Here is a 12,568-nt window from a genome sequence, read left to right as displayed (position 1 = left end):
GTCAACTTCCCAGTGAGTTGGGATTGAAACAATATGGTATTCAAATGTTTTGAATCTGGCTAACTAGAATGATGGTTATGGTCATATCAGGAAAATGCATAAAGACTAATTTTATATACAAGGAGAACTATACAATAATGGGTTTTTTTGTACTTTGTAACTTGACCCTCCTGCCCTAAGAGTTGCACTTTCTAACTCCTGAAAGGTAACTGGAAGTGACATTGTGGTCCCACAAACAACCCCACATTAGCCGCACACATCAGTTTGACAATGAGTGACAGAAGTGATGGCAACAGACTTAGAAAATTTTTAGCACAATTGTATCCAAAGTGCAGACTAACACATCGCCTGCAAATGCAGCAGGTGCGTCACATGTTACACCCCACGCTTTCTGGTCATAAATTACCACTTTTGTGGGGGGGTTTTCTGGAAAAAGGTCATAGTTACAAACACAGGAGTGAAACCTCACAGGAGTGAAACCTCACAAAACTTCTCCAATTTGCCTCACAGGTGGAACAAAGTCCCTTTCTGATTCCAAGATAGCAATTGGACCAGTTCTGGAACAACTTTGTACTAAAAGTTAATTTTTGTCATACCATAAGCTCCCCATACAGAGCTCATGGTTTATACAGGTTCTGTGTATTCTGTGTAACAGACTTTTGCAGGCACTTCTTGTAAGTAATAAATATAAAAAGGGATCTTCTTCAGAACTGTTGCCTGAGAAGTCCGAAGCCTATAAGGCAAGATGCTGCACATAACAGTTCTAGAAATGTGAGTTACAAACCTTTGTTCCTAAAGCCCCTGGTGAGCCTAGAGGTCCATCTTGTCCTAAACATTTACAAACTACATTACAGCATTTCCTTTCTGCAACGGTATCCTGCAAAATAAACAAAAAAGTGTTTTAAGCAATAAGGTGTGTTTATATATGTATATCTATATCCTAATGTGCACTCTTCCTCAGTGACTTACCATTTCTTTTAGCATTACACTTGGCAGATCATGCAGCGCAATGCTCAGAGGTTGCTGGTAAGAAAATCCTCTTCCAAACTCTAAGTTTTGCAGCTCTGTAAAATCCTTCACCCCCTCAAGAGCAATGAATAACAGTGCATCCAACCCTAGATCAGAAGAGAGAATGAGACCATGTTTCTAAGCAGCATTAAGCAATTCATTCATACTGTCTGACTGTAAATATGTGAAAGCTGCACAATAGCAAGTTGCCTTTTGTATGAGAAATGTATGAGCTAAAGGTAAAGGCAAATTTTAGGCCAGATATCGGTTGGGTAGGCCCCCCCAGGAGTACTCATACATGGACAAATAAGCTGCTGCATTGGTCTGAAGGACCTGATTTGGCAGATGAAATCTGCCTGCCTTAATGCTTAACATTTAGGGTAAGGCCCCATGAGGCAGATTGTCAGCCTACGTATCAGTGGGGACTAACAATCTGCCTGTAAGCTTGAAAAATCCTCTTGTGTGCCTGCACCCGGGTGGATTCGGTGATTCGGGGTGCAGGCAAATTAAGGTTTTTTTTAAGGGTGGGGCAGATTGTAAGCCTGTGCTTATAAGTAGGTTGACAATTCGCCTCATGGGGCCTTACCCTAATGTTACGCTTAAAAGATGTTTATTGTGTCGAATTAATATGATTATATACAGTATGATATGATTAATAATTGCTGAAGTTTGCTGAAACCCTCTGATGCTCATTTGTAATGAAATACAATCCATTTGTTATTACGTACATGTTTGTACTTGCACTTTTAGACGAATCAAAAGCAATTTTGCTGAAAATATTTGGTGTTGGGATGTCATAATTTCCAGTATTTGGCAACAAAATGATATCTGCACCAAATTCACTAGGCATATGTGGGCTTCACTTCTTGACACAGGCTGCTGTGGAAACTCAGGAGCTACAAGGTAGTAATAGCCACAGGGGGCAATTCCTCTGAGCTGCTCTGAGGCTGCTCCTCTGATGAGGGACAGATAAATGTATAGGCTTACCTAGGCTATAGCCTAGGGGGTCCAGGGGACCTTTAATGAATGGCAAGTATTTATGCATTAACTGTGGCAAACTTTGTGCTCCACAAATGGGACTGATGTGAATGATGTATACTTTCTCTATAGAGCTGCTTATAAGTGCTATATAAATAAATGGTAACAAAAACCAAATGGGTTCAGATGGAAACATTTCTTGCCAAACAACTTTTTCTATGATTTTTCCCTACTTTGTAACTGGCAATAAATCACCCATTATGCCGTTAATTTGCACACAAATTTTAGTTTTTGTTTTCATTTTTATCTACACTGGTGCCATCAGCAAAGGCATTTAAAGTGAACGAAGATGATTTACACCAGTGTACTTACCAACAGCATGTTATTAGGAGCCTGTTATATGTTAGAAAATGAATGCGAAGGTTTGAGTGGTAGCTATAGGGGACCTGCACTACTGTAAATCAGCATCACATTCTGGTTTTGTATATTGAAAAAAGGCAGATATTGGAATGAAACCTGATAACAAAATTAAATTCTGTTACTCTGAGAGTGTCCATATTTATATCTGGACCAAGATCAGGGCTATGACTAATACACTGGCAAAAGGACACAGCTTTTGTTCAGTGCATACTGTATGGATATATAATGTGTAAGAGAGAAAGGAAGTGACCTAAAGTATTCCACATAGAGTATTTAGTTTCATGCTCTCTTCCACTTCCAGACTTTGGCAATGGTAATAGTGACTTTCCCCCTGTGTTTCTTAATACACTCCACAACTATAAAACACACACACAGTAGTATAAGTGCCTGCAATAAAGTATACCCAAATGAATCCAGTCTGTTCGGGATTACCAGGTATAAGTAGGTGTTATTTTTGGCAACTCCAGTGTCAATATTGGAAGCTGCTTGATACATTTTCCAAACTGGTTTACTTCAGAGATTCATTCTTTACTATTACAGCCAGTTACAATAAAGAGACCTATAAAATTATACAAATCTGAAAGGACTAAGGGGATTTTCATTTTTTTTTTTAATTGTTTTACTTGAGTCAAAATATTCAACCAAAAAGTTTGTTTTTAAATTCTAAAACACAACAAAAATGGATTTTGACTTCCAAATAGTAAACTTTGTATGTACAGTTACACATACATGATAAAAGTGGTACCAATGTCACAAAATGTATTTCCAATAAAAAGTTAAATTTTTTTATTTACTTGTGTATACACGAATCGAATCTATTTTTTGTAATATTTGGGATTTCCAATGTATGTTTCCCTAGGCTGGAGCTCCTGTTAGGAAAAAAATGCACTGGCTAGTGGGAAAATCTGTTTCAACGTCGGGTCTGCATTTTACTTCCTTTCGGACTGGCGTTCCAGGCATCCCTTGCAAAAATCCCTATTTGCCCATGTGCAGTAGAGTAAGCCCAGCGAGACATACTCTTTTAAACATGCACAGAATGCCAAAAGCCAAAGAAATTAAAATCTAAGGCTGTTCATCATGGGCTGTTGCAGTTTTTTCCTAACAGAAGCACCGGCCCAAGGAAAAGCTTAGTAATCTATTTCACTGGGGGTGCCTAACATTTTGGCAACCCCTCTCCCTAGTGAAAAATTTAAATAAACTAAATAAGATTGTTTTGTTTCTAAACTCAGTTTATGCATCTCAGTTACAATCAAGTACAAGGCACTGTTTTATTACAAAGAGAAATTAAATAATTTAAAAAAAGCTTAAAATGGGATCTAGGGGAGATGGCCTTTCCATAATTTAATGTTATATGGCTATTGTTTTTGGATAAGACGTGCCATACGTGTATTTCCAAATAACATTAATGCTTAGTGGAAAGAAAGCAACCCTACTGTACATATGCAACATGTGGGGTAGCTCATAGTAAAATGGCTCAGGAGGGAATTTTGGGCATTTTTCCAACTGATTTTTTTAGCAGCCCAAACACACAGTTCCAAAATGCTCTCCATTAACCTACTAGCTCAAGACTTTCACAGGCAATTCATACTAATGGTTTAAAAAATATGAGCAATAAGAATCATTCAAACTTTTATGTGAAAAAGTTTTATCAAAGCCACAAATGTTTTTTAGACCAAACACATCTGGAAAAATATTTGTGAATTTAACTTCATCCACAATGCATGTCATAAATGAATCTACATCTCTAAAGGGCTACAATAATGGTTCTAAAGAGAGTCATTTGAGTAATACTCAGTTTTATACTAAATGGGGCTAAAACCAGAATTTTTCCTGGTATTTTTATGAATAAAACACAATCATTTTTGCATTTATTAAATGTAACAATAATGTTGGTGGGGCGAATAAAAGTATTGAGTTTATTATCCGAAAATCGTGACTTTTTTCAAGCTGAAAAATTTGACACATTGTAAAAATTGGAATGGCAGTTCATTTCCATGAATCCTCTTTATTTTTCCAAATGAGGAAGTGCTCCAGCAGCCATTTTTGTAAAACAATAATATGTTTAAGTTTCACTCGAAAATGGGTGAAATAAAAAAACAGTGATCTGATTAACTTCTCCTTAAAAATATGTGAAATAGATAACAATGATGGGATTAACTTCCCCTTGAATGTTTGAAATAGAAAACAATGATGGGATCAATTTCCCCTTGAAAATGTGTCAATGGCAGGCTGTCACTGATCATTCTATTTTTCTACTATTCTAAGCCTTCATAGGACCAAATTGGTTCTCAGCAGCTTAAATCTGGTGTATTTTTTTGTCAGTCACATAAAGTTTTATAAATTTGAACACTTGTTCCTTTCTCTATTTTTTTGAGAAATTTAGTAAATGGGCCCCCAAGTGTAAGATATCACAAACCATCTAGATATGAACAGCAACAATGTATGTTTATTTAGAAATTCATTACATTCTAACCTCAGTACAGTGCACGATTGTCACTAAGTAGAACATTTCATACCTTGTTTCCGAAGAGATTCAGTAGTCGCCTTGAGTACTTCAGAACTTTCATCCAGTCCATCAGTAAAAACCAGAATAATCTGTAAATCATAGCACTGAATATTAACATAGAGATACAGACACTCCATCCCAATCTACTTTCATTAAAAATGTAATTATTCACTTTAGTTCTTCTGTGAAAAGTTATATTAAGGGTTTTGTGTGTAAAAACAATTGGACATGATAGCCTCTGTGGTGTAGGTATGTGGGAACTAGTGTGGGAGAGAGGTAATAAAAGGCAAACATTATATTTAACCCCAACCCTGACCCACTGTAGATGGCCTGAGGTCCATTTAAATGAATTTCTGGGGCTCTAAAAACTCAATTCCTCCATTCTTCAGGGGCTTAAAGGGGCAGATGTCAGTGGAGGCTGTGGACACTAAGCATGCATTACACATTACTGGGCAGCATAGTGGTGAGTTGGTATGTTCTCCTTGTGTCTGCAGTTGTTTCCTGTGGGTACTCCAGAGAACTCCAACACAAGCAGATTAATTGACCCTATTGTGTCAATTTCAAGGTGCACTGAAAAAAGGACTAATGGGAATAATGATTAATCTCTGCAAAGCACTGAATAAACATGCCAGCACTATATAACTAAAATATAATAATAACCCAATGGGCTTCAGATGAAAAAGCTTTGGCCAAACAACCCTTTTCTATGATTACCCCCAAATTCCTATGGGCCTGGATAGCTTGTTGGGAGGCAGTTATAATATTTACAAACTCCTTACCCTTATCCTTCACCAGGATGAAGATTATTGTTGGGGAACATGAACAGAACCCCCACCCTCAATACCAAAACTCTGTTACTTAGCTCAAAGGGGACCTGTCACCCAGACATAAAAAGCTGTATAATAAAAGTTATTTTTAAATTAAACATGAAACCCAAATTCCTTTTTTCATTAACACATTTATGCCCATTATCAAGGCATTTGAAAATCCCAGCTGCCAATCATATATTGCCTTCCCCCGCCTCTATGCCTTAGGCATAGAGGTGGGGCAGACAATAACTTTAACTTTTCATTCAGCACTTCCTAGAAGTCACTGCTCTCCTCACTCTCCCCCTCCCTCCTCCTCATCTAATTGTGTTGCCAGTGCATGGGCATGAGCATCAGGTCGCCCCATTCTGTCACATAAACAAGATGTTGGCATGATACAAAGCTTGCCTTAATAACAGTGTCCACAAAATAACAGCTGCCTGCTTGCTTTGATTTTGTAATTCCAAGACAGAAGGACGCAAGATTTATATTATTTATACAGTGTAAGTGAAGTTTTTTTTTGCTCATCTAACATGATAGAAAACAATGTGAAATTATTTCTTAGGATGACAGGTGCCCTTTAAGGGATACAGGGAACTATAAACCAGGCAAGTCATGCTACTTAACCATCGCTCCATATATAAATACATACTGACAATCAACAGCAGTCATTAAAATGTTTTGCTGATAATAATGTTGCATTAGGAAAAGATCTCATTCAGAAGCACTTACTTTTGCTTTCTGAGACGGCAAACCTATGTATTTGTTCCAGAGGGACTGAAGAAACTTTGCATTTAAATATGTATCAACAGAAGACTGTTCAGCTATAAACTTCTTAATGATGTCCTCGTTAAATTTCTCAAAGTCGGAATCAAATGTCAGTCTGTCCTGTGCTGCAACAGCGTATCTGAAGCGTAAGTTAATTTGAGATCCAGAGGCACAGCTGATATTGCTAAGCGAGGAAATGCGCTGAAGCACCGGAGGGAGGAACTGCTGCAATTTCTGCTGCACACGGGGGACAGTAGATAGCATTGCTCTTCTTGAGTAGTCAACGGATATGGTGATATCTAAGCTGCATTCTTTACCTAAAATTCAGAAGAATTACAGAGCAGTTTTAGAGCAGCATCTGTCAATTCAGGATATCTAATCGATATCTTGCACGACTGAGAGCCAACATTTTAGCCTAATCCCTTGGTAAAAGCTCCCACGCATGGACTGATGTCTGGGTCTAGTTCAGTTGGAAAAAAGGGCAAATTATATAAAAAAATAAGTCAATATGTGGGCAGGTGTGCACCAAGCACTATAAAATTTTTGAAGAGCCAAGGGTGTGCGAGGAAGCTCTCCTGTTTGTCTGCCATAGCCTTAGGAGTCATTTTTGAGCCAAAGGTTAAATTATAGTACATTATTAAAGTTAAATTGCAGTACATAACAAGAGGGCCTCTGCACTCACTCATTATCAATATATACTGTATAGGACATTAAGACATTCTATCCATTAACCTACTGAAAAAGACCCTTCCCTTTAAACAAAACAGGGATTGTTTGTCCATGTATTGCAATATATTAAAATTGTCCAACTAAGTCAAAATCATCCCTAGTCTGGCCAGTCCTACACTCACTTTTATCTGATTTACTGAGAACTCTACTGCTTAATTCTAAATTTTTCCCAGGGACTAAGTTTTACCTGCAACTTGCTTTCAAGGTTAAAATTCCCGTATGGTTGCCCTTTTATTGGGCACTATTGATGGGCAAAATTTTTCGCCGGGCATGGATTTTCAGTGAATATCTGCATTTCAACATTGGCTGATTTTTTTCGCGAAACGGGTGACAAAAAATTGTCACCCGCTTCAAAAAAAATAGTTGCACGCATCATTTTTTTTATATCAATAGACAATTCAAGCAATGTTTGATTGTAAACCATCTCTGAAAGCGATTCATAAATGTGTTGGACATGTATAAATAGCCAATAATAAATATAACATAACAATGCATATGCACATTCCAGGTTAGTAAAATAAGCAGATGCAGTGTAACAGGAAAGCTCTAGTGTGGAGCAACAGCACCATCTATTTGATTTTTTTCTATATTGCAATTTCAAAGTGTTCATATAATCAGCCCCCTCAGACGCTATGTCCAACCAATCAAGTGATTCTGGAATTGAACAACCAGCAGCTGCTGTAAGGCCTGGTGCCCAGTAGCAACTTACAGTATTATAATTTTGCTTTGTGCTGTGGTAAATTGGTTTATTGTGTATGTTTATTGTGACCACCAGCCCAAGTCCAGGATACTTCTTTATCTACATGACTTTCTCTAATACAGAGCTCATTTCTGACTATGGAGGGGGGGTGAAATATACAGCATTTGATTAAAATCGATCTTTTTAAAGGCTGAAGGCTTTAAAAATTGAAGGGAATATTGTGAATGCAAATAAATAGAAGAAATATGCATATAAATAATGTGAATTATTGTGATTAGTTTCACTCTATTTCTTACCCTAATAAGACAGCAGTAATACCCCAAAATTCTGATATTTTTTTTTTTATGTTTTGTGCTTTGTGCCAAATCTTTAATCTGTTAAAAGGTGCAAAGCACAGACAGCAAATCTGAAATGGCCTGGCACACATGCTTTGTGTATAGGTCTCTGAGAGATGACATTTTGTGGCCCTTAGCATTTCTGACTGTATGCCTATACCTTAATTAATTAACCCACAAAGCCTGTACACTCACTGCCATATTTGGCAAAGTATTATACAAGATTTATACAAAAATAAATGAGGTTTACTGAAGGAGGAATTATGCAAACAGTGGTGCAAACTGATTCTATAACCACAATGGTTATATTAATAATCTATAGGAAAGCCAGGGTAATAACCCCCCCCCCCAGTTCTTGTGAAGCACCAGTAGCATTGCAACAAATCAAATCAATCCTATTTGTCATTGACAAAATACCTTCAAGAAAAATGTAACCTTCTACACAATATTTCCACTGACCCATGCCTTCCTCTAAAGTGAGCTCCCCTTCTCTCCTTCTTCACTCTCCCTGTGAAGAGAGCAAGTCAATGCTCTCTTCCCCTCCTTTTCTATTCATCCCCTATCATCCAGCTGCTGTTGATATGCATTGTGCAACTCCCAGCATTAGTCATGAGTTAAGAAACAGGCAAGTTTTACCATCATCCGTCACAGAAAGTAAGTAAAAATGGGTGAATTCAGTAACATATTTTATCAGCATAATATGATTTATCAAAAATCGCTATTGTATTGTAATAATTAAACTATAATGTATTTTTGCCTTGCACTGGTAAAAGTTGTGTGTTTGCTTCAGAACGACTATAGTTTATTTAAATAAGCTGTTTTGTAGCCATGGGGCCAGCTATTCAAGCTAGAAAAAAAGGAAAAAAGGCACAGGTTACATAGCTGACAACAGATAAGCTCTATAGAATACAATGGGAATCTACACAGTGTATCTGTTATCTGCTATGTAACCTGTGCATTGTCAGTTTGAACCATATGACTACACAGCAGCTTTGTTTATAAAACTATAGTAGGGTTTCTGAAGCAAACATACAACTTTTACCAGTGCAGGGCAATAGTACATAATATATTAATTACTTTGATAAACTTATGGTGTTGCTTTAACTCTCTGGTTCAGCAAAACCTGCTATGAACAGATAAATAATATGTTTTAGGTTCATTCAAATTAATTAATTATTAAGGAAATGTAATTACTATTGTTACATATTAATGTAAAGTAAGCATTATGTACCTATAATAGGCTGATCAGATGGCTCACAGACTTGTGCCACAATCTGCCTCTTTATAGAGTCCAGCGCTTGGAACGTTTCCACTTCGTAAACATTTTTGGGTGACCCGGCAATCATAACAAGCTCAAAACTGTTCCGCAGACCAATACCAATGGAAAAGATCTTTACTCCACTGCTTCGCAAAGCAGCAGCATCTTCATTTACGCTGTCATTAGACATGCCATCAGTCATGACTATCAGGTACTGCGGAACATTCTTACGGCCGCCATTTGCTGGATCAAAGAACTGTTTGACAAATCGTAGGCCTTTGCCAGTGTAAGTGGTAGCTTTCAGTTGGGAGATGCTATCAATCTGTTTCTTCATGTCGGAGCTGGAGTAGTACTCATTTAAGAAGAATTCTTTCTTGGGATTTGCACTGTACTGTGCGACTCCAATACGCACTCTGTTCTCTGAAATTGTAAAGCTGTCAACGATTTCTTTCATGAAAGTCTTGGCACTTGTGAAGTTGCTAGAAGTGATACTTGCTGAGCCGTCAATCAGGAAAACAAGATCAAGCTGTTCATGTGAGCAAGCTAAAATAAAAAATGATTCATCTTTTATTAATGGTTTTTAATGATAAGTTTCTTCTTGTATTTATTTTAAAATAATTTTTTTCTAAATAAATTGTCAACCTCCTCATCAGCTTTTCTATTTTTATCCTCCAAGAGTAATCTGAGGCACTCTACAAGGGACAGCGCACAAACAAAGCCCAAGGAACCTTGTTGTAAATACAGAACATTTTATAGTTTTTTTAAAAAACAATTTAAAAGCCATGGTTTTTTTTACCTTTTAAACTATATGAAGACTTACAGATATTAAATCAATGTTTGACAGTGTGATTTTATTGTGTCAAATGTGAGATGCACCTAGGGTTGCCAGCTGTAGTTTATTAACAGCCTGCTGAGGGGAGGAGCGAATTGGTGGCATCATGGGTGAGTTGCTGATGTCATGGGATATGGAATGAGATGCTCTTTGACATCAGGGGCAGATGGTCAAAAATTATCAGATCAGGAAAATTTCAGGGAATGAAAGATGTGGAGAGAGGTTAGAAGGTTAAAACGTATAGTTTAACCGCAAAATACTTTTGGGAGTGGAGGAAAGGTAACTACATTGCCAGTAAACTTCCAGCCCTAGCTCCAGTCAAATACTGACTAGGTGGCAACCCTAGGTGCGCTCAAGGCACACACCCTGCTCTGGGGGATGTTATGTGAACCAGGGGAAACGTTGAGTGGGCCGACTGAGAGAGCATCATCATTGATGCAAAGACTGTGTTACAATGATGATGCTCTCCCAGTCAGCCAGAATAATGTTGGTGAGGTATGTACATAGCATTTCCTGCTTAGTGTTGCACTCTTAGCATGTTCCTTTTCTGCTTACTCTTAGTTCTGATCCTGGGTTGCAGGTACCTAGAGCAAACAATCTGCAGTCACATCCTAATGAAATCTAGTATGATTAAATGGTTATAAATTCTGCTAAGAGAACAGGTATGGGATTGGAGTGAACCACTGAGCATTTTCACAGAGCATTCAGACTAAGAAGCTGGAGATATTACTCTTGATTTTGAGGATTAATTACCAGAGTGGCTGAGATATCTTGTAAGGCAAAAATAACAGCTGCACAGCAATTTTGAAATATGTATAAGGAATGAAAAGTCATAAAGGAAACAAATGTACATATATAACAAATATTTACAGTGTTTATCATTAAACAGATATTGCATTTCAATGCTTGAAAGTGATACAAAAATACCTTTATACCCTTTTTTTTTTTTTTTTTAGAAGCTTTAGTACCGACACTGGACATTCACAGTCTCTTTTATAATAAGGTGCAACAGATTCACAAAACCATATTAAATAAATATAAAGGCATTTTTCTTGCAAAAAGGAGAAATTGCTTGCATAGTACATCATTTTTCTATTCATGAATTCTATGACAGTCCCACAATAGTTTTATTATTACTGCATATCTTTAACATACTACATCACACATAGAAATATCTGAAGATATTTAAGGATAATTTATGTCTTTCAGACACTGCCATATCTTGTTAGCTAATGCAGACAAAAAGGATACAGGTATAGGACCAATTATCTAGAATGATCAGAACCTGGGGGTTTGAGAATAAGGGATCTTACTGTAATTTGGATCTCCATACCTTAAGTCCAGGAAAAACTAATTTAAACATTATATAAACCCAATAGGATTATTTTGCCACCAATATGGTTCAAGGAAGTAAGTACATGGTACAGGTTTATTATTATTATTATTATTATTATTATTATTATTATTATTATTATTATTATTATTATTATTGAGAAAAAAAATAGTTTTCAAAAATGTCTATGATTTGGTTAAAATTGAGTCTATGGGATTTGGCCTTAGCATAATTTTGAGCTTTCTGAATATTGGCTGAACCCATACCCATAATTTAAAAAGCATAGACTGACCGAATGTAATATGAACTTACCTGGTTTTGATTCATCACATACAACCTGTGTTATATTATCATGTATATTGTCCAGGCCTTTGTAGTTCTGGACTAAGAACCATCTGTCTGGGTATCCTGCAATCTGCTGAAGCTCTTGAGGAACTGCCTTGCCAACTCCTACTGCAAAGACAATGATGCCATCATCCTTCAAAGCCTTTGATACTATTGGTAGGTTAGGGCGATCAGCTTCAGTAGTGGCTCCATCTGTGACTAGAATTAGAATATGTGAAATTCCTGGTCTTCCACCATATGATGTACCAAACCGTATCCGAGTGTATTCCAGCGCTTTTGCAGTGTATGTGTATCCAGATACTTGGGGTAAACTAAATACAGCCTTAAGAATATCAAGTTTAGTTGAATACGTATTGAGTGAAAACTGTTCTGCTGGATTTGTGCCGTAAACAACTGCTCCAAATTGAACATTATCCTTTCCAACCAAAGAGTCATTGACAACAGCCTCCACAAATCTCTGCATGAGTCTAAACTCTCCTCTGGTTATGCTTGCAGAAGCATCCAACAGAAATATGATGTCTGCCACCTCAGTCTTTTTGCAAGCTGAAAT

At 37.1% G+C, this 12,568-nt stretch overlaps 1 protein-coding gene across 4 annotated transcripts in view; it reads right to left on the bottom strand.

Annotated features, from left to right (window-relative positions):
* col6a5 (collagen type VI alpha 5 chain) overlaps positions 1-12,568 on the bottom strand; it is a 104,971-nt gene that overhangs the window by 50,809 nt on the left and 41,594 nt on the right. For all 4 annotated transcript variants that reach the window (XM_031903527.1, XM_012965534.2, XM_012965535.2 and 1 more), the window contains 6 exons: positions 11,986-12,561; positions 9,482-10,051; positions 6,451-6,803; positions 4,923-5,001; positions 970-1,115; positions 785-877 (listed from right to left, as the gene is read on the bottom strand). In XM_031903527.1, coding sequence (XP_031759387.1) covers positions 785-877; positions 970-1,115; positions 4,923-5,001; positions 6,451-6,803; positions 9,482-10,051; positions 11,986-12,561 — 1,817 coding nt within the window. The remainder of the gene's footprint in view (positions 1-784; positions 878-969; positions 1,116-4,922; positions 5,002-6,450; positions 6,804-9,481; positions 10,052-11,985; positions 12,562-12,568) is intronic.

This window comes from Xenopus tropicalis, chromosome 6 (assembly GCF_000004195.4).
Source record: "Xenopus tropicalis strain Nigerian chromosome 6, UCB_Xtro_10.0, whole genome shotgun sequence".
Lineage (NCBI taxonomy): Eukaryota > Metazoa > Chordata > Amphibia > Anura > Pipidae > Xenopus > Xenopus tropicalis.
This window is presented reverse-complemented; position numbering and strand designations above follow the sequence as displayed.